General features: G+C 39.7%; 1 protein-coding gene across 5 annotated transcripts in view; it reads right to left on the bottom strand.

Annotated features, from left to right (window-relative positions):
* Positions 1-23,874, bottom strand: part of ST7 (suppression of tumorigenicity 7) — a 245,467-nt gene that overhangs the window by 45,920 nt on the left and 175,673 nt on the right. For all 5 annotated transcript variants that reach the window (XM_023724624.1, XM_023724626.1, XM_023724627.1 and 2 more), the window contains one exon: positions 14,124-14,238. In XM_023724624.1, coding sequence (XP_023580392.1) covers positions 14,124-14,238 — 115 coding nt within the window. The remainder of the gene's footprint in view (positions 1-14,123; positions 14,239-23,874) is intronic.

The following is a 23,874-nucleotide window of genomic DNA, read 5'->3' on the forward strand; positions in this document are numbered from 1 at the left end:
GTAACTTCTCAGTTGGAGGGTAGTTATTGGCTGAAAGGCACTTGAGGCCATCTTCTGGGATGATGGAAAGTTCTATTTTGCATTCTGGGTGATGGTCACATGGGTGTATAAGTAAGTGAAAAGTCATCCAGCTCTACACTTAAGGTTGTGCATGTTACTATATGTAATTTATACCTCAATAAAAAATAATTTTTAAAAACCCTTCAATTCTGTGGTCACCTGACATTCTCTCACCAGTGTAACCTTAATAACCTTTTACTGGCCTTTTATCATTCTGCTCACCTCCATTCTCTCTGTGCGTCCTCATCTAAAATCACTTACTAGTTTTGCCTTCCACAACAAAACAGAACATGACTCTCCTTCAAGTTGTCAGCCTTTCAAATATTGTTGCTGTTGTTATGTGCCGATGAGTCGATTCTGACACATAGCGACTCTACAGGACACAGCAGAACTGCCCCATTAGGGTTTCCTAGATTGTAATCTTTAGGGAAGCAGACCCTTGCTTTTTGAGAGCAGAGCTGCTAGTAGTTTCGAACCGAAGACCTTTCAATTAGAGCCAAATGTTTTAACCACTGCATCACTAGGGCTCCTTTTTAAAATAATAATAATAATAATAAAAACAAACCTGTTGCCATCAAGTCAATTGACGGTTAAAATATCTCCTATAAACCTATTCTTTTGCAGGATAACTACCTCCAGTTCTTCAACTGACATACTCTTCAGAACTCACCTTTTTTTTGGTTACTGGGCCATGTGTAATTTCAAAATATGAGAACTACAAACAGGAATAATTCTCTAAATCCCCCAAACCTGACCAGTCCAGAGTTCAGGGGGATGTGCAATCTGATGAACTACAGCCACTACACCTCTCTGAATGCCATCAAGGACAGCCCTGGGGTTCAGCAGCCGGTGTTGGGCAGGAATCTCATTGTTTCCTATGATTGTGTGATCAATAGATATGCCAAGATTCTACTCACACTGAGTTCAGCCAAAGCCAGGTCTTTTCTCTCTTTTACTTAAACCATGAAAACTTTGAACTTAAAGCAAGGTTTCACATTTGACCAGATTACAATTTAAATCTCAAAATTAAATCTAAACTATTATATCTTAATGGCTTCAGCACATTATTCCAGCCTTCTGGCCGCCTTTCTGACTCAGGCTACCAGCCTCAGCTTTGTTCCAGCAATGCATTTCAAAAGCATGCCTTCCTCCATATGATCATTATCATCAACAAAATTGCTGGTTTCTATTTGCCTGGAGCAACAGACAAAGATGGAGAGTCAGGAATAGAAGGAGGATACAGAATGTGTGGCTAATTGCCTCCATGAACAACTGCCTCCTTTGCCATGAGACCAGAAGTACTAGATGGTGCCTGGGTACCACACTGAGCATTTTGATCAAAGATTCTATAGAAGAATCCTGATCAAAAGGGAAAAACGCAGAACAGAATTTCAAATTCTCATCAAGTCCAGACTTTCTGGAGCCGTGAAGGTGGGATGAGCCCCTGAAACTACTGCCCTGAGACAAACTTTAAACCTTAAACCAAAAATATCTCCTGAAGTCTTAAAACCAAACAACAGTTTAGCTTGATTAGTAAAAAGTTTCTGCCTTGAGCATTATGCTCTTTTAAGAATTGTCTATATGGGATCAAATTGACAACAGCAACTGGAAGGATTAGATAGGAACCTTAGGGGGCAGTGAGTTAATGTTAATGGGGGAGGAACAACTCAGAAAAGGAAGGTGAGAATGGTTGCACAAGTTGAAGAATATAATCAGTGTCAATGAATTGTACATGTAGAAATGGTTGAATTGGTGTAAGTCCGGCTGTATATATTCTCAGCAACAACAACAAAATAAACAAAATTTTAAAAAATTACTGCGAATTTATTGAAGGCTTACTATGTGCCAAGCACTACTGTTAATCACTTACATACATTATCTTATTTAATCTTTAGAGCAACCCTTTGAGATAGAAACTACTATTAGACCCATTTTATAGATGGGGAAAATAAGGCATAAAACAGTTAAGAAATATGCCAATATCACATAGCAATATCACAAGTATGAGCCATCTCCAGAGCACATGACTTTTAACTGTATTATGTTGTCTCCAAGGGTCTGACAGAAAAATATTGTAAGTTTATGCAAATAATGCATGCCTTGTACATTTGTTTGCCAACCTTGTCCTTCCCCTGTGAGGTATTTTCATAAGTGTTGCTATGCCAATTTTTTTTACATCTTGCTGTAAAAAAATTAGCATAGTTCACTTACAAAAATACCTCGCAAGAGGAGGGCACAGTTGGCAAACAAACGTAGAAGACGTGTTATTTGTGTAAAAATACAGTCGTGTCCATGTTAATACCAAGGAGAGGAGCCAGGAATAGGACTCGAGAGATCATTTTCAACTTGCAATGGTTTGCAATGATATACATGCAACCATTTATTAATTAGGTATTATGACCACATTGCTCCATGTTACACACAAGAATAGCATTAAAATATTTTTAAATGTTTTATTTAAATAAAGACGTAAATATGTCTACGGAGTCTTCTAATTCAGAAACATGAAGAAAAATGATCACTTACACTAATAAAGTGAACATTTAAATACTGTTCTATAGACTACCAAGTATTTTCATATCCACTATCTCATCTGTTTTTATTTGGCACAACTGCCTTAGTAAATCCAGGTTGGATCTTCCCTTGCCTCTTTTATTCTCAAGTGTTCATAATACACATTTCTTCTAGAATTTTGCTGGGATTGACTTATTTGCTGAAATCACTTTTTAAAAAATGAGGGGAAATATAAAAAAGAAGTAAATAGTTGTATCTTCTTAACAACTTATTAATACTTTCTTCCCCAAGTAGCACCATAAGATAGATTTAAAGAATCTGACAACAGCATGGGACTGTGAAGGTCACCGAAAACAAATGTTTTCTTTTACAAATGAAAGAATGCAGGCCCAGAGAAACTAAATCATATACTTAAGAGCCACTAAACTAGTTAGTGGCAGAGCTGATCTTGCAATACTATGTCCTTGTCACCATCCCATACTATGAGTGTGGTACTTGCTTTTATTTTCCCCCATCATTATTCTCTTACACTTTATCCTTTTGCTTGGAAAACAGCTCCACACATTAAAGTCCCGAGAGATTTTTGCTCCCTCTGGACTTCAGCCACTCTGACAGCCAGCTGCCTTCACTTGTATATACATAAGGAGCCCTGGCTGTGCAGTGGTTAAAGCGCTCAACTGGTAACTGAAAGGTCAGCAGTTTAAAACCACCAGCTACTCTGCGGGAGGAAGATGTGGCAGTCTGCTTCTGTAAAGATTACAGCCTTAGAAACCCTATGGGGGAGTTCTACTCTGTCCTATAGGGTCACGATGAGTCGGAATTGACTTGACGGCAATGAGTTTGTATATACTTAGCTATTTGTCATCTGATTTTTTCATATACTTCAATCATTTGAGCTTCCTTTACATCCTTTCCCATTAGAAATAACAATTTCATCTTTCAGAGTCTCTTATACTTCTTAAACCATATCTGCTTTAAAAAAAAAAGAAAGAAACTCCATATTTCCAGTGCCAAATAGTGTTAGCAGGAAAGTAAGTTATTTGTTGAATCTCCATTTACAGGTTCAATTAATCTTTTCCTAAGGATCCCTGGTGGCCCAGTGGTTAAGTGCTCAGCTGCTAACTGAAAGGTCAGTAGTTTAAACCCACAATCTGCTCCATGGGAGAAAAATGTGGCAGTCTGCTTCCATAAAGATTTACAGCCTAGGAAACCCTATGGGGTAGTTCTACTCTGTCCTGTAGGGTTGCTATGAGTCAGAATCGACTCGATGCCAATGGGTTTTTGGTTTTGGGAATTCTCTTTTCTCTGAATTAAAAAGAGTGGGGCTTTAGCTCTTTGTTGTTGTTTATTTTTAGATTTAAGGGGCATACAAAACAAAAACAAACAAAAAAAAAACAACCAAACTTGTTGCCGTTGAGTCGATTCTGACTCATAGCAACCCTAAAAGACAGAGTAGAACGGCCCCATAGGGTTTCCAAGGAGCGCCTGGTGGATTCGAACTGCCAACCTTTTGCTTAGCTGCCGTAGCTCTTAACGACTACACCACCAGGGTTTCCTTAAGGAGCACAGCTATACTTAATTATTCCCTTCTTTTACTATTATGAGCTACAGAATAACACAGTCTCTTTCTCTAAGAATTAAAGCCAGGCTATTGGTTACCCTCATGCTTTGACCAGGAGTAATTAAAGGGTCAGCAAGGCAAGGCAAGGACTTCTTGTAGATCTACACATGCAGGCAGTCACACCATGTACTCTGCCATCTCCAAATTAACAACCTTTAATATAAAGAAGAGGTGGACACTCCACCTGTTCCCCACAATCCACATTTTTTCACCTCATTTCATTGTCACGACTCAGCAGGAGTAGATAAATGTTGATGGGTTATATATATGAATACTGGCAGGCTCTTTATCATGTCTTAGTTATACTACCTGCCCCCACCCCAACCCTGAAAGCCAGATTATCTGAAGGCTATGCTGGGGATACATAGGCCTCAATTTCCTGCAGTTAAGAGATTACCAAAGAGCAAATGAAATTAAGTGGTTATAGTTTAAAATAGGACATTCTGAACACCCAGGAAACAAAAAAAGTTTCTGCGGTGGGATTCCCATTTCTTGTTGAAGGAAGAAAAACCAATCAGACTCTAATAACTCTTTTACACTTATTGGTTAGAAGACCTAACAAATTTCTCCCCCAAGAATAGAATTCAGCTTCACTGCAGTGTCTGAAATCTCACAGTCGGCCTTCTTCAGTGGCGCACCATTCTCTTTCATGTCTTCGTGCTTTCCCACTGTCAGATCAACCACCTCAACAAAGGATAAAGTAGGACAGAGTATGGACTCATCCTATTACTCTCTTCACTTTGCAGTCAGATTGGAGCCCTTCCTCCACTGAAATGTCTTCCATGTTTCTCCACGCCTTTAGAATAAAAGCTAGATCTAAAGCCCTCTGAAGTCTGGTCCCTTCCGAACCCCATTTTGCCTCCTCCCCCCTCTGCTTGGTGGGATGTGTGTCTTTGTAAGTATTTGCAGTTCTCCAGACAAGCCATGTCAATCATGCCCCTGCATGTTTCAACATGCTCTCTTTGCCCCAAACATGTTCTCTGCCTGGCTCAGCTCAGACATTACCTCCCTTACTTCCCATTGCTGGGTGAGGTGTCCCTTCCACGGAGGGTAAAACTATTGCAGCCCTAATACTTTATAGCAATTGTCTGCTCCTTTATTTCTCTCTCCTACGTGCATGGGGAATCCCTGGTGGCATAGTGGTTAAGAGCTATGGCTGCTAACCAGAAGGCTGGCAGTTCGAATCCACCAGGTGCTCCTTGGAAACTCTATGGGGCAGTTCTACTCTGTCCTCTAGGGTCACTATGGTGTTCTCCTTAGAAGTAAAAGCTGTGTTTCTTTATTGCTTTGTACTCACAATACAAAACAATGTCTGGCACACAGTTGGTGGTCAGTATCTGTTGAATGAAATCCTAAGTTAATGTACTATCGTTTCAAATCACTTGATAAGCAGCCTCCATTAATATGCAAACATGAACATCTAACTTACCCTCTGGGAACCAAAAGCAATCAGTGCTGATGATGGGTGCTTAAGAAGGAGTCAGAAACCTGTTAATTCTCAGCATGTTACTGCATTTATCTCTGCTTCGGGTGTTCCAGCAGAATGCATGAAATTATATTGGTGTTCTAATCTAGATGTCTATTTGAAACAGAAGTAGAAGGAAAAGTAGAGCAGGAAGAACAAACAAGTAAAAGCTGGAAGACGGTTGAAGAGAAGTAGAAGCATCTTGGGCCAGAAACAAGGAAGGCAGACCACACCTCTTCCGACTCCTTAAGGATCCTTTATTGGAATGATGATGCTGAAGTGAAAGGTCATCTTAGAATGATTCTTGAGTTTCAAAAGTCATAAATGGCTCATAATAAAATTCAATGCAATAATCTTAAGAGAAATTTATGTAATCATGAGTAAAATTGTTGTTTAGCTGGGTCTTGGAAAACCCATGACACATAACTTTAGATAGGACAGAACAATTTTCAGTGATAATCTTTTTGACCAAATTTCCTTTTGCTTCTCTATCAATTATAACAATCAGGGTATAGTTTTAAAAGGATCATTACTGTTCCCATGCATGAGACTAGGTCAGTTGAGGGTCAATTCTCATACTTAGGAGATATTAGAGTTATGTCTGTGATTACAAAACAATGTTTTCAAGGGTAGTAGCTAGTAGACATAAATCCCAGAGTGTCTCTCAAGTGAGGACACTATGTCATAGAACAACTCCATTCAATATTCATCACAGATGTTCTGAATGGGGACGCTAGCACAGAGGTGTCAAAGACGAAGAAGACATTAGACTTGCCCTCAAAGGGTTTCTTTCTCTACACTTGCCATAGCATGTTTCAAATAGATTCATCAAGCACTGATTCATCCTACCTCCACTTATTGTGGGTTTTTTAACATCTTTCTCCACTAGACTGAAAGTATCTTGGTGACAAAGAACAGATTATATTCATCTCTGAATCCTGGAAGCAGCTGAAAGTTAGTATCTTCAACATAATAAAGGTTTGATAAATCCTTGCTGAATTGACTTGGAAAAATTAACCTAGTTACTGTAATTCTTTAAGGTTATACAGTATCAAGTATCCCTTTTCTTGGTCGGGCAACAAATATATATTCAGCAGACATAATTCGAGCTTGTATTAATCCAATCTATGTGGCCTTGACAGATGATTCTGGAGCCATGAACCAAACAAACAAAAATGGAAAACAAACAAAAAACTGGTCTATTTTTCCTTCCCAATATGTTTATGGATTGCAATGTGTTGTTACCATCTATTAAGTGATACTGTCCTCCATGGGGCTGTCTTCAATAAAATTTCTCAGGTTAGTCCTGTTCATGAAATAATGCAAAGAAAAAGACAGAAATGAAGCATACTAAGATTTTGTTGTTGTTCCTGAAGATTTGGGATCTTTTTGCCCAACCTTCAAAAAGTCAATCTATGGTCCCTTTTCAACCAAAGGGGAAAACTTAACCACAGAAATAAAAAAGATTGATATATAAGAACCACAAAAAGATGTGCCACCCAGGAGTTCAATGATTCAGTCGGGAAATTCTACATGACCTTAGTAATTTTGGGCAGGGGGGAGGGACAGCTACTCATTCAACTACACCCAGGAAAATTCATTTTATGCTACAAAGCCAAAGACCAGATGTTATTTCCAACTTTTGGACTGGATTACCCCAGAAGGTCTGTGTCAGAGGGACCTTCTGTGGCTGGTGCCCTGGAGCCAAATATGGCAGTTTACTTGATGGTAATGGCTGGCTGGGGAGGAATGCTACCTTGGTACGTTACAATAGCTGGACAACGAGGATTACTAAAGTCAACATAAATTTAGAGAGTCTGTGCACGTGCCAACTATGTGAATTACAGATGTATACATTCATACAAGGTCTTCCATCATCAGAGACAGTAGAAGCTTCTAATGCATACAGCCTTTATTGAAATGATATCCATGATCAGTACTTTTCTGCTCCTTGCACATACAGTTTGTGCCAACAGTATATCGTTTCATTCTGAAGTGATCTCGAAGATTTAGTCCTCTTGACAGATCTACCTCTTGGTGTCCTAGTTAGCAGGGCACCCAGTGCAAAGCTATGCAGGGTCATCACTTCTCAGTGACTCGTGCTTACAGGCCTAAAGCCATAGCCCGTTGTATCAGCGCTGATAATTATTTTCTTCTGTGAAGCAGCAATGTGATTCATCTGCTGTCTTTTACACAAGAATGTTCTCTGGACATCTGCCTGGTATCCTTGATCATTTTCCCTAAGAGCCAGCCCAGGGAAGGGAGCTGAACTAGGCTCAGACACTAGAGACTGGGGCTTTTGAAACATCTTTCTCAAACGCAGCCTAACTTTGTGGCAGATAAGTTTTAGAAGCTGCTTGTGCCCATGGTATCAGAACTCACATCTGTATTCTTAACTGAAAAGCCCTGCTTGGGAGGTCTAGATGGGCTTGACATTTGAAGTGCTGATGAATCCAGATTTTACCCACTGGGCCTCCTTACATCTCAACTCCCTCCTATTCTTGCCTACTCTTTAAACATATATGGAAAATCTTAACCAAAAGGCAGGTTATCCAGCGACCATTGCAGTGGTACAAATGGTTATTGAGCTTGGCTGCTAACCAAAAGATTGGAGGTTTGAGTCCACTCAGAGGGGCCTCAAAGAAAGCCATGGTGATCTACTTCTGAAAAATTAGTCATTGAAAACTCAGTGGAGCACAGTTCTACTCTGACACACATGGGTCCGCCATGAGCTGGAGTCAATTAAGAGCAACTGGTAACTGGTGATGACAGTTGAGTAATGTGTGCTGGTTATAAGGCACTGGGCAACAAACATAGCTCACAAAGCTTTTACTTATAACTAACTACATGCTAACTCTGCAAAACAATATTCGCAAAAGGCTCATTATCTGAATAGTCTCAACAGACTAATTTCCTAACGACTTTCTCTGTAACTTCTGTTTTCAATCTATTGAAAGGGAAACATTTCCCCCAATGTTAGAAACATGCCCTGTCCTAGAAAGCATACCCTCTGCATAGTACCAGAAGACAGACCATCATGCTAATTTAGGATGGGACTGATGGCCTTAGTAAAAGAGGTCTTGATACAGTTGTTGCATTTATATAACAATCGTGACTATAAAAAAGACCAGCTGTCCCTCATAAGGAAGATTCTGTCCCTAAATTAGGGCAATCACTAAATGATCTAAGGAAGTACATACCCGAAAGAGCTTGGATTTGTATTTCCATTGGTGCAAATTGCCCCAAGGCTGAAGTACTTCGATAAGGAGTGAAAATCCTTGGCATTTTTTTTTCAGTCACTAGTGGTTTCGAACCACCGACCTTTCGGTTAGCAGTTGATCGCTTTAACCGCACTGTCACCAGCTCCTTAGCTAATACTTACTAAGCTCTTATTATGTGTCCCATACTGTTCTAAACAATTAACATGGATTAATCTTCACAACATATTAACAGCTGTGTGATCTTGGGCAAATTACTTAATTCTTCTAAGCCTTGATTCCATTTCCAGAGAAAGGAACCGAGATTTAGAAGGTTAAGTAATTTGCCTGAGTTTATTCAGCTGGAGCCCTGGTGGCACAGTAGTTAAGAGCTCAGCTACTAACCAAAAGGTCAGCATTTCGAATTCACCAGCCACTCCTTGAAAACCCTATAGGGCAGTTCTACCCTGCCCTATAGAGTCGCTATGAGTCGGAATTGACTCGATGGCCTCAGGCTTGGGCTTACTCAGCTAGTGGGTGGCAGAGCTGGCACTCATCACAGCCCTTGTGACTGCCTGTTAGTATCCCCAGGGGTCACTAACTAGAGACAGGCATTACTATTTGCTCCCAAAGGTGCCTTGCAGCACTCACATTCACTTGCTCTATGAGATTCTTCTAAAACTGAAAAGCACACATGATAAGGAATAAGAACACATGAATTTTTTTCCACATTACCATCTTAATCTTTGAGACTTATGTTTTCATTGTGGGTGGCCTATAAACTTCTTGTAAAGGCAATCCTATGCCTGCAACAACTTTCCCAATGGCTTCTAAAAGAAAGGTTCTGATGACTTAATGGTCTTGATAACATTTCTCTCTTTAGAGCAAATGTATAACTAAAAAAAAGATGACAAAGCCCAATTTAAATGAACAACGTACATCAAATTCTCTTTGTGACTAACAAGATCGGGCTCAAGTTAGCTGAAGATGGAAAGTCATATTTGAAGACGTTTCAGAAATACAAGCAATAGAGATAGTCCCGGTCCTTAAAGAATGATTAGAAAGGAATCTCAAAAGACAATGTGACATCTCTGAAATTCTGTACAATAATTTCCGCCCACCCGATTCATGCTCTGTGGAGAGTGAAAAGAGGCAGAAAGAGTTACTTTAGCCAGGCTTATGTTTATAGAAAACACATGGGCTTTAGAGCCAGCTGGACCTGGATTTGAATCCCAGCTCTGCAGTTTTCTAGGAAGGTGGTCTTGCAAGTTTTTTAAATCCATAAAAGCCTCAGTTTCTGCATCTGCTAAGATGGGATAACTACCTTCTTGCAGGGTTATTGTGAGGGTTATAGGTAATGTGTATAACGTGCTTGGCACATGGTAGGTTCTCAATAAATTGTAGCTAATAACAACAACAACAAGAATAACTGTATTAAAAAACAATAAAAAAAAAAATACCGCCAACTGCAGAGACAGTGTCTAATGGTTAAGACATGGGCCTAGAATCAGACTATCTTGGTTTATATCTTGGCTTTTTTTCCCTCGTAAAATTCACATCATATTCAACAAAGATTTTTCTTGATCTCTTTTCTCTCAGTAACAGAACATCTGCATGGCTTTACTATGACATCTTAGGCTGTTCATTTGAGCAAGTTACTTCCCTCTGCTCAGCTGTAAAATGGGGATAACTAGAGTATTTATCTCATATACTTGTGGTGAGGATAAATGAGCTCATCCACGTAAAGGCTGGAGTCATGTCTGACACATTGTAAGAACTCAATAAATGCTAGTTGGTGGTGGTGCTGCTGCTGTTATTTTAGTCATCATGTGAAGAACACTGCAGAACCAGGACCAACCACCTGGATAAAAACTCTGCCCACCCATAATGTTGGCTAATAAATCACAAACAGAAAAAGTACAAAAATTCTTGAGATCGCAAGACAGCATTTCAGACTAAAAGCTAGAATCATATAATGTGAGAAGCCATCCCAAGGGCAAAATCAAAATCAGACTGCAGATTACACGGAGGTGTGACCAATTAACCGGAAATCCTAGCAGGGACCCAGGGTTTCCAAGGTGCTTCGATGTGAGAAGTGTTTGTGAATGTCACTGATTCCACTTAAAATCCAAAGCAAAAAATTTGAAGAAGAAGGCGAGAGAAATCCATTTGGCCTCCCTCCTTTCCCCAGAAATGTCCTTTCCCTTTTTCCCCTGTGCCTTGCTATCTTCAAAAATCCTTTTTGCAAAAGTCAAAAAAGCAACACTAATCTTTGTTGTATCACTTCCCAACATACTACTTAAGAAATCCAGCCACCTAGCAAATGTAATAAAGCAGGATTGCTGTACCCATAAACCATCCAAGAAACAGCTACCCAACCAGAGCATTCCTATTTGCAAAGATAACATAGAATCCTTCTGCTCTGGGTGTGGCTCCGTGGAGAGGGATGGAGAGGCTGGGATTCAAAGTGCTGTCTCCAGCATCTCATGGATTAGAATAATGACATCTGAACTGAGGGGAAGAACAGGGTGCCCCTAAGAGCTGTCTGTACTCTGAGCTCTAAAGCACCCACTTCCTCGCACAGGGCCAGGTAGCTGCCCAGCAGCTCCGTCGAGGTCCTTCAGGTCTCCAGGAAAGGAAGCAGGGATGAACTTGAAAGAACTCATTTCCTGGTTTGGGGTGAGGAACAACAGGTATGTTTTTCAACAGCCTTGAGTGGCTGCAGCTCGCCCCTCAAGAACAGTAACTTCAGCAGCCACTTCATTATATTTCTACTGTAAATGACACAGGCCTGTGCCAAATCAGCACCAAAATTCCCTTAGGAATTCATCTGGGGTTAGGTCATCTGCACTCTATTGACAACTGCTGAACTCAAAACCTGTAACAAGGCATCTCAGCAACAGTCTGTGTCCTGCCACTAATGAGGCTCTTTTTCCATGAATAATGAACAAGAACATCATCTCTGTTGCCAGGTACACAACATAAACACAGCTCAACACAAGGGCCTTGGTATGGTGAATTTGTCCATTTGCAACAAAGGAATTTCTCAAAGTGCAAGCCAAGTTTTAGTGGAGGGTGGGACAAGCTGTTATAACAAATAATGTGAACATATGTTATCAGAATCTAATAAATCAGCTGTTGGTTATTGTGGAACTGAGGCTATGCAGTGGGATACAGAGAAACAACAGAAAGCTCCAAATGAGTTCATTTCTTTGTTTTACAATCAGTCTAATAACGTAAGGCTGATGATGTCTATAATGAAATGAGATCTTCATGAAAGCAGCCTTATGAGACTTGTGATCCCAAAGGCTCTATTAGTTACGTCTTGATTTCTTAAGCCTTGATATATCAGTTGGAGTACAGGTCAGCAGTGGGGATGGGAACACTGGAACTTAGCTATGGCATTGACGGCTACAGGGAGCATTTGGAAAAATGCAGGGCCACCTGTGCCCACATGTATGGGTCTGGATTCCTTTGGTACCAAAAGAACCTCAATGCATGAGCATTTGCCTACAGAGCAGCCTCACGGCTTGGCCCTCCAAGGTCAGCCGCACAGAGACTCCAGTGCATAAACAGAGAATAAAAGTGAGCTGACATGAAGGCCAAACAGCCTGTATTTTGTTTACCTTAAAGTGTGCCACAAATACTTTTGTCTCTTTCTAAAATGAGTTCCATACTAGGTAGCATGTATCTTGTTACACAGGGTGCTCATGTCTGCAGAGGCAACGCATACCATCATTGGCAGAGGGCTTTTTGTTTCCATCAATCTGAACAAGGATTAAAACCAAACAAAAACAAAAACAGCCTTACAATGCCTCAGTTCCCCCAGCCGTGGGGGATAACAACTCCAACTCATTTCAGAGATTCTTTATGAAGAATGTGTGTCAAAAATAAGTTCCAAATGGTATAGTCTGCTCTATATGTTTGATGAATTCCTAGAAATTTGTGAACTGAATAATTATTTAAAATCACTATAGAAGTTACTACAGAAAGGATGTAATGTTTTATAAAGCAAAGAATGTAACACAAGTAATTATACCCTAACATCCATTATAAAAGCAAATATGTTTATTTTGGGGAGAGGATTATTGAAACAAGGCAGAATAGTATGAAGTTCTGAAGAGATTCCAGTAGCTAAGTCATGGCAGATAATTAGGTGGATAATTTTTGTACAATTAATTACAGTGTGAATATTTATAGATAATGGCAATGTCAGCAGAGGGGTTCTCAAATCCTTAGGATGTGCTGCTTATTTTCCTGGTTTATTAAAAACAGGTAAAATGGAATGCATTCACAGGCAAGTGACCAGAATGGCAAAGGGACTTCAAAGCCCACCATGTGAAAAAGTGGGGTGTTCTGCTGATGAGAAGACCGGGGTGAAGGGGACATGACCTTACTGTCAAATATTTTCTGGGCTCTCATGTGTGCAAGGGCTTCTAGCTGTTCTATATCCTACAAAGGAGCAACAGGACTCTTATGGATTGAACTGTGTCCCCCAAACCATTATGTTGAAGTCCTAACCCCTGTACCTATGAATATGACCCTGTTTGGAAAGAGGGGCTTTCTTTTGTTATGTTAATGATGCCATATAGGAGTAGGGTTGGTCCTAACCTAATCCCTTCTGAGTCTTATGAAGTGAGCAGAATAGATACAACAAACTTATACAGGGCAGGATGGATGCTATGTGATGATGGAGGCATCAGCAAGCCCAGGAACACCAAGGACTGCAGGTAGCTACTAGAGGCTGAAAGAGATAAAGAAGGACTTTCTCCTGGAGTGATGCCCTGAATTCAAACATCTAGTCTCCAAAACTCTGAGGAAATAAATCTCTGTTCTTTAAACCCATCCACTTGTGATATTTTTGTTATGGCAGTAGAAGGCAACTGAGACAATGACCAACAACAGTGGCCACAAGTCAACAAGTGCTCTAACAGTCCATGCTGTCCCAGCAGGGCATGTGCTGCCTGCAGAGGTTCCAAATGATTCCTAACCATGGAGGTAATGAACGAGTGTGTGTAACTGCCTGACAGGAACAGTGCAGAGGGGATCTGCTGGGAGGGATAGAGAGTGGAATGTGCATGGCACAGCCACATGACATTTCTGGTGCCTACTAACCACGAAATTCTAAGATTCTACAAAATGCCATCATAAAACTATTGGTGAAAACCCTTAACAGGATAACTATCAAAGTGCTGTGCTACTTGAAATGAGCCTTCCAACCTAATCACTGAAATACTCAAGTAGATAAAAATACTCAAGGGCTTACCATCGTACTTTGCTAAGACTGCCTGGACATCAGCATATGCTTGCAGTTCCAGGAGGGCTTCTAAAAGGTTTTCATGGATGTTGAACATGCTCAGGAGTGGGAACTCCTTCATTAACTAGGAAAGAAGAAAACAAGGAATAATTAATATATATTTACAAGGAATAATTAATATATATTTTTTATTTTTTAGGTATGATAAATACTGAATTATAATATATCATATTTATGTTATAAAAGTATGACATACTTTTCAAAGTATAACTAATACAAAATTATAACATTCACACCAAATATTATCATTTTGCAAAGAATTAAATGCTTCCTTTTGTTTTCCCTGCTATTTTGGAACAATGGCAACTTTGATTTTATGACAACCTAGCATGGGAGAAAAGCCAAAAGACAGGAGTTTTCACAGAAACCAAAGAAGATGCTTAAACATAGTGCTCAATAATGTTAAAATGCAAGAGAGAGGCCAAGTAAGATGAAGGCTGGAAAAATCCCACAGGCTCTAACAGTTAGGTTACTGGTAATCTTGTCAACAGCAGTTCCAATGGAAGCCAAAGAGCAGGAGGGTAAGCAAGTAGGCACTACTCTTTCGAACAGCCTGGTGACAAAGTTAAGGAGAAAAACAGGAAAGCAGCTAGAAGGTGATGTAGTTGAGAGAAAAACTGTAGGTAGTGATGGAGGATGGTAGAAGAGGGGGTAGAAGTTTAGGAGTTCTTGTCTGGTGGCCTCAATAACACAGGAGTCTTCTGAGACTGAGGAATTAGGTGGTAGCGAAGAAGTTCAAAGACAGAGGTGAAAGTATAGAAAAGCCACTAAGGGGAGAACTACTTAGAGAAACAAAAATCACTAAGGCCGCCAGAGAGCCAAACTAAATGGGAGACCATGAGTTTATAGAGACTACAATTGACATGGAATCTCTGGGTGGCACAAACTGTTACAGCACTTGGCTGCTAATCGAAAGGCTGGAGGATTGAGTTCACCCACAGGTGCTTCAGAAGAAAGGCCTGGAAATCTACTTCCAAAAAACCAGCCATTGAATACCCTATAGAGCACAGTTCTACTCTGACACACATTGGCCACCATGAGTTGAAATCTGCTCCACAGCAACTGGTTACAACTGGCATGGTTGTCAGAGTAAGCTAGCAGGGCTCAGCAGCCCAGGTGCAGTAGTAAAGATATCAAATGATTAGGCTGAGCCTTGGCAGACCAGATTAGGTTCACTGAAAAGTCAAGGGGACAAGAGAGTGATGATAATGGTGAAAAAACCATTAAAAGAACGGATGAAGGGTCTGACACTGGATGGAGAGGAAGAGAAGTCCAAAAGGAGTTAAATATATACAATATTTAACTTCACTGGAAAGCAAAGAGAAAGGAGAAGACAAGTCCAAGAATTTCAGTAAATTCTCATCTTGTAAGAAAGATAACCAGGTGCTTTATAAAGCAAAATCTTGTGTGTGTGTTTGTGTGTGTGTGTGTGTGTGTACATACACACATACGCACACACATACATACATACCCAAAACCAAAACCAAACCCACTGCTGTCAAGTTAATTCCAACCTATAGCGACATACATACACAAATACATATGTACACACACATGTATAAACACATACACACATATATAGATAACTTTTCTATTAGCTTTAATTAATATAGATAGTCATTCTATCAATTATAACATAATGACTTCTCAAGAAGTGATAACTCTATTTTTTATATCAACATCAGTTGATTGTGCTGGGAGAAACAATACTCAAAAATAGGCTACTTTGCTGTTAGCAAGCAACCAATGGATACAGTGCATTGACAAATATACTTCTTCCTACACTAGAAACATTTACCATATTGTTCTGTTTTTTAAAGCCAAGACTCATTTAGCATATATTTAAAAATAAATAATTTTTTGCAGCCCCAGAGCATCACATCACATTACCCACAAAAAACACGTATCAAAGTGATTACGTGTTCCATAAAACTGACCGTCTGAACCCACTAGAGATAGCCTGCAGTATTGTTAGTAAAGGAAGTGAATAAGACTAACCCACACATTGTTGATGTTCTGTAACCAATAAAAGTATTTCTTGTTCTGGTTCACTCTGATTCTGGTTGACATCGCTCTTTGCTTTTTCTTCTCCCTTTCTAATTAGAGCTCATTAGAATTAAAGCTCTCTGTCATTCAACACTTGGCAATGCAATAAAACCAGTAGAGAAACTGCAACATTTAAACATTTATCATTTTTGACCAGTCCTTCAGGTAACTGTCAAACTTCAAGGACACAAGTCATATTCTGTAATTTTAAAACTACAATTCTACATATTAGTGTGCTGAAGCTTAAAAACCCAGAAGGGAGTCTTACTAAAACCCAACGAAACTACATAAGCAAAGATGGAGGTCTCCATGTGTCTAAGTAGAACTTAACTAAGAGCCTGAGCAGCAGTGCTTTCGTTGGAAGGCTGGACAGAGTCTACGATGTCCAAAAAAAAAAAAGAATCACAAATGAAAGGATTCTAAACATGGCAAATAGCAAATGTTGGAAAGATAATCGAAGTCATATGACAATTTTGAAATCTAGCTTTCCTTATTTAATATAAACAAGAAGGAAAAAGCAAACCCTCCACTGACCCCGTCCCCCTCCAGCTATCACTTTGCCATTTCCAGCCCTTCACAACAAGCTACTTGAGAAAAAAGCTTATGAACGCTCTACTCTCTCGCCTCTGTTTACTCCTGACCCCAACACTACAATCTGGCTTCCGGCCTCACCACTCCTCTGAGTCCTCTCCTCCCACGTTTACAGGTGACTGAAATTGCTCCCTTGGACACCCTCCAGTCTTTTCTTGCTTGACCTCTGCAGCATCTGACAGTTTGATGACTTTTTCCTTGAAGCTCTTGCCTCTCTTGGCTTCCTCAGTATCACTCTCTTCTGGATTTCTTCAAACACAGCTCCTTCTCTGGTTTCCCCATTGTCTGCTACTTAGGAGTAAGCAGTCGCCTGGGTTATGTCCCGAATCCTCTTCTCACAAACATCCTGATCTCTGGCACTACTTTTGTGTCCAGGATTTCAACACCTCTATCTTTGTGGGGATGGCTCCTTTACCTTAACATCTTGCTCTGATGCTATTAGATTCATTTATAAACTACCTTCCTGACAGTTTTACCTGGTGTCCTTAAAGGTCATACACTTAATACTGAGCTCATAAGCCAACCCTTCAAACCTCTTCCTCTCCCTGTATTTCCTACCTTGGGGAAAAGTACCATCAGCCTCTCAGTTTCCCAACCCAGACTCCACCTTTTCCCTATCCACTACAGACACCTTAGACATCCTTAAACCCCTGAATTAATATATAAAAAATGCCTATAGCTTTCATCAAGTTTGCAGAAACAATCAAAACCTTAAGAATAATTGCCATCTCCCCTTTTCTCTGAGCTTGCTGCCAATAATTTAGTTTATGCCCTTGTACTTTGCCTAAATTGCTCAACTAACATTCTCCTGCTTGCCTCTGGATCGCCTCTTTACACCTCTCACACTGCTGCCATCACGATTTTTCAAATGTACACACTTGATTCCACCACACCCCTGCTTAAAAGGCAACCACTGACATAGCTGGACCTATCCCAAGGAAAAGGAGCCCTGTGGTGCAATGGCTAAGCACTCGGCTGATAACTGAAAGGTTGGAGGTTCAAACCCACCAACAGCTCTGCAGAAGAAAAGACCTGGTGATCTGTTCCTGTAAAAATTACAGCCTAAAAAACCCCATGGGGCAATCCTACTCTGTCCTATAGGGTCGCTATGAGTCGGAATCGACTTGACAGAACACAACATCTCAAGCAAATAGACATGAATACAAACTTAAAAACAAAGCTGTTTATCACATTATTTGTAATAGTGAAAAATATAAGCAACTTAAAATTTAACCCATTATAAGACATTTAAGTATAATAAGGGATAGCCATCTTTCAGGGTATTATACGTAGTCATTAGAAATTAAGTATTCAAAGAACTTTTAATGACACAGCCTGGGAAGTGCTGACACACAATGTTACATAAGAAAAAGCAAGTTAACAAATTTTATTTGCAATAAGATCATGTTTTTTGTATGTATCTATGCACAGAAACACATTTGGTTAGAAATATACCAAAACGTTTTAACAGTGGTTATTTCTGGTTGGTGAGATTAAGGTGATTTTTATTTCTTCATTTCTGTTTTCTGTATGTTCTAATATTTTTAAAAGGAGTATGTGTAACTTCTATAAACCAGGGGGCAGGGGTGGGGTGGTGGGGAACTATAAGAATATCGGCTTCTCATCAAATTCAAGATGTAATCCAAAACTCCTAGTGAGGCAAACATGGCCCCTCATGACCACAATCCCTGTCTACTGTGCCAGTCTCATTTCCAGCCACTTCACTACACACACCATGTTCTGGTCAGAGAACAGCCGTCAGCTACTCAAATAGGCCACGTTCAGTCATGTTTCCAGGACTTTTGTCTATGCTCCTCCTCTTTCTGCCTCCTTGGTCAAACTGGCCAGCTCTTTCACCTCCAGGAATCTTTCCGTGACCCCTGACTCTTGACCCCAACCTCTTACCCTCCTCCACCTGCCAGGTTAAGTACTCCTGCCCTGACCTCGCAGAGGCCTTGACACAATGTCTCCGTGAACCTGAGAAGAATGAGGCCACTCTGTCTTGTCACTGGATTCTCAGTCAGTTCCTGACCCACCTTAGCTGCTCAATACCTGTTTGATGAATGCAATGCCTAAAGGCTTTTTAAAGTCCTATTCCTTTGGGGTACATATTATATGTGTGCTGCCACAGACCTACTTCACACCCTTGGTTAGTATCCCTGAATATCTTACTCTACCATTTAAGATTTTACAATTATTTTCCATTATCTACACCTCGTAAAAGGCAGAGCGAGAAGTAAGGTGTCATTGCTACACATTAGTAAGCTTTGACTCAACGTAAGGAAGAATTTTCTAACACTTAGAGTCTTCTGAAAATGGAATACATGGTCTACAGAGACCTCCATCACTGGAACTGTTCATACACAGAGAAGCCATTTACTTGATTTGATAGGGATGCTAAAGAAAGGACAGAAGACTTTTCGAATTCTGTGATATCAGGGGGAAAAAAAAAAACTCTACCTCCTAAGCATGACTTTTAGGCCCTCCCTGAGCTCAGTGCCAGACCCCTCTTGCCTCTCCTTGTCTTCTACAGGAATAAACTCTAGCCTTGTCAGACCAGACTACCATACACCATTCCCAGAATTCTTTCTACAGTTACTAGCCACTGTGTTTTTGTTCAGACTGTTTTCACCACCTGGAATACCTTTTCCCCTCATTTATAAGGCAGCCTGTCAAAATCACCCCACCCTCCAAAGCCCAGATCAAATGCCACCTCCTAAAGTCACAGCATCATGGAAAGTGAGAGCCAGAGGGCCCATGGAGATCACCCAAACACTCTCCTCAGTTTACAGACAAGCTCCCTCCCACCCCCGCCCCACCAAAAAAAACAATGAAGGCTGCAGGTCTAAGTGACTCAGCCAAGGTTAGTGCAGGGACGATGATTCAAATGCAGTCATCATTACTGATTCCAAATTTCAACACATCAGAACCCCAGCTGCCGGGCTGCCAAGTCCAGGAGAACAAAATCTTTTCCTTGTGCTTATGCTACAGCACTTACATATCTGCTCTGTATTGTGTTTACATGAATATAAGAGGCAGTTGTATTACAGAGGAAAGAGCCCTGTATTTGGAGCTATTCCAGAGTTTAAATTCCACCTCTGCCACTTACTAGCTGTGTGATTTTGGACAAATTATGTAACCTCTCAGGGCCTTGGTTTCCTCATTTCCTGGGTCTCAGCTCATATGGCACCTTCTCATACCTTCCATACTACTCAACCTACCCCATTCACATCATCATTTTCTATTGCTTCTATCACATTCTGAAGTCACTTGTTTATTTTTTATGTGGCTGAACATTTGATACTTTAAACAGCAAAACAAACAAACAAATAAATAAATAATAAGCCCAAACCAAACCAAATCCGTTGCCATTGAGTCAATTCCGACTCATAGGGACCCTATAGGTAAGAGCAGAACTGCCCCATAGGGTTTCCAAGGAGCAGCTGGTGGATTCGAACTGCCAACATTTTGTTTGGCAGTTGAGTTCTTAGCCACTGAGCCACCAGGGCCCCAAAGAAATAATAAAATACTATTATTACAGGAGTCAACAACCTTTCTCTACAATGGGTCAGAGAGCAAATATTTTGGGCTTTTTGGGCTCTAAGGCATCTACTGCAACTCACTCAGCTCTGCTGTTGTAATGCAAAAGCAGCCATAGATAATATGCAGATGAATTAGCGTGGCTGTGTTCTAACTAAACTTTATTTACAAAACAAGTGGTGATCAGACTTGGCCCACAGTCTGTGCTTTACTGACCCTTGGTTAATAGGAATAAATTTTAAAAACAAAAGATCTTCATGAAATGAGCTTCATAGTGATATTCCTTTTTTAAAACGTAACATCTCTTGTACACAGCAGGTTTGCAGAATCCAGTAAAATGGAAAGGGTTACCCTGCAACCCAGCACCTCCTCCTCCAGCTATATTCCCTAGAGAGCACTCACGCATGTCTCTGAGGAGTAATCCTGGGATAGTCACCGTAGCATGAGGACACACTGTGATAATAGTGGAATGAATAGATAAAATTTTGATATGACAAAATTCTACTCAGAAGGTAAAAGGAATAAACTACAACTTATTTTAATATGGACAAATATCAAGCAGTTTTGAATGAAGAAATATGCTGTAAAGTGATCTGTGGATTATGATACCATTTAATTAAATTCAAAAACGCAAATGAAACAATACCACATATTGTTTATGGGTATATACTCTCGAAATGTATGAAAAAAACAAACTTGCTGGTGCCTCAGAGGAGGTGAATGGAATTGTGAGTGGCCGTCACGTGGGAGCTGGAACTTTATCTATATTGTTTTCTTTTTAAAAAAGGTGAACAAATACAAAAATTTTAATAAATTATTAATTTATTATGATTTATTATTACTTCTGGGCAGTTGGGCTATGGTTTTTTTAATATATTATTCTTTATATGTATTTTTAAAGTTTCTTCCTCAAAAACAGGAAGTTCATCAGATGTACTTTTCACTTGTAATTTCTCAAGTTATGAAGAGTTTGGTTTTCATCAGTTACGCCTTGATTTGTTTTCCTATTTTCTAATTATCGTTTGAGGCAAAATTATTTCTTCCTGGTAGGTGTTTGACCATTTGACTCTGCAGCTCTTAACAATACTGTTACCATCTAAAAAAAAAAAAAGTCAGCATCTGGCTAAACATTTAGAGCATACGCTCAAAAACAGAATTTGATCTAACAGATTTTAATACACTACACTTGAAGTCTATGATGATACGAAGACAACAACTGCTAATCTCAGATGGACTATGGCTTACAGCCCCACTTCTTAATTCTCCTCCATCTGAGTTCCACGGAGTGGGTTCACTGACAGATGTGGTGTGAGGATTTATGGGAATTATTGTTTCATCCTGAAGGATGCCTCAGAGTTGAGCAGACTATAAAGTAAGTCCGTTCCCTGCCTAACCCCTAGCATTGGGATTGGGGCTAGGGTTAGACAAGACGACTTAGTTGGAGGATTCTTCTGTCACAGAAGTCCTTCTTGCTTCCTCTCCAGAACCACATCAGTGACTCCCATAGCACACTGTGTCCACAATAAAAGGATGGCATCTCCAATAGCAGTAGGGCTACTGGAGAGGGTTCATCATGGAAGAGGTGGCACATCACAGCGAAGTCAAGAGCATCGCCTTTGGAATCAGACAGATCTGGGTTCACATCCGGGGCAGTACAATTTCATACCACTAGTGAACTCAGGTTTCTTATCTGCAAGACAGGATAACACCTGGCTCACAGTGCATGTACAGCTCCCACCCTGATATGATCCGGGGGCTTGATAAATGGTAGCCATTATCCTTACATAATGGTGACACAGGTAGACCGCATTTTCAAAGTGCTAATTTTTGTTTTGACACGTGTGATTAGTTTCCCTCTTGTTTTTAATTGCACAATATAGCATCTCCTAAATTATTTATTTATTTAAAAACAATGTATAAAAAATGGTTTGGTGACATAATGAGGCTTTCTATTTAGGAAAGGCCATGGTTCCCATATCAAACTTGAATGAAGGCATACGATAAATATAAAGGCCTGTTTTCTATAAGCTAAGTCATTCTGAATAAATCTTTAAACTCGCTCACTATCTAGCACAGTTCTGTTCTGTTTATTTATTGCCTGCTATCTCCCCTATGCTGGTAATTGCTTTCTCCTGGCAGCAAGAAATTTATATGCCCTGTTTTGCCCAAATACTGCAGTTCATGTCGAATGAAAACACTAACTCTCCTATGATTCCTCTAATACCTATGGGGAAGAACATGGGATGGGCCAAGGATAAAATTTCAGCTTCAATTTTACATCATCTGGCTATTGTCAGTTCAAGTTTATTTCAACGCAAGAATTTGAGGCACTTCTGAGGTTAACATTTATGAGCTCAAATGGGAAAAAAAGGAGAGTTAATTCACTGGATTTGAAATGCTCTATGGACATAATTTAGAACTACAGACTGTATGCTTTTTCTCAGCTGACTTACTGGATGAAAACAACAGCTTAAACCTTTCGAGTTTGATTTGTATCTATTTAAACATTTTATTAGTTTAGCTATCCATGTATTGTTTCTTGAGTGAGAAAAGCGATGTGAAAATTCTTACATATTTTAAGGCAGAGGTAATGAAAAGAGATAATCAGCCAGATTCCTACTGAGGTCAATGCAAGCTTGGCCTAATTAAAGTTTATAGAATTTGGCCTGTATTATATTCAAACAGCAGATATTATTTTGTTATAGTTGCAAGTTTGACAGTATTTAATTATAGTTTCAAATAAAGACATAAACAGAAAATAGAAAAGACACTCTGTATTGCATGGTTATTATTTTGTCAGTGATTTTTACTGACACCAAGGGCCACAAAAGGAAAGAATGAATCGTTTACCAGAGTCCTCAAAGGCCCATGAGAGTTCCATGTACAGAGACCGCTATAAAATGCAATGCTGGGAGGCTTAAACATATATTAATAGGCAAATGTCATTTTCAGAACTAATAAAAAAGAAAATATTAAGCTGCATCTATTGAAAAGTAACATGGTGAATACATGCTCTGGATAGACAGTTAAATTACCAGTTAACTAATTCTTTACAAAACTGAGCACATTATGTAAATCATTGAGAACTGAAAGAGAGAAGTAACCAGTTTTTTACAAAACTGAGCACATTATGTAAATGTATCCATCATCAAGAACTGAAGAGAGAAGTAAAAGTTGTAGGCATGATGGTGACTGACCAATGATGGGTTTGTATCCTCCAAAGATTCAAGAGCTGGAAGATCATCTAAATAATTATCCACTTTTCCAGTCAAAATCATTCCAGAGAGACAACTTTTCTTTAAAAATTTCTTTAAAATTTGTCTTCTTGACATAACCATAATAAACATCTACGCACCCAATGACAGGGCTCCAAAATGCATAAAACAAACTCTAACAACACTGAAAAGAGAAATTGACAATTCCACAATGATAGTAGGAGACTTCAACACACCACTCTCAGTAAAGGACAGAACAACTAAGAAGAAACTCAGCAAAGATACAGAAGACCTAAAGGGCACAATCA

This window comes from Trichechus manatus, unplaced genomic scaffold, assembly GCF_000243295.1.
Source record: "Trichechus manatus latirostris isolate Lorelei unplaced genomic scaffold, TriManLat1.0 scaffold00251, whole genome shotgun sequence".
In the NCBI taxonomy this organism is placed as follows: domain Eukaryota; kingdom Metazoa; phylum Chordata; class Mammalia; order Sirenia; family Trichechidae; genus Trichechus; species Trichechus manatus.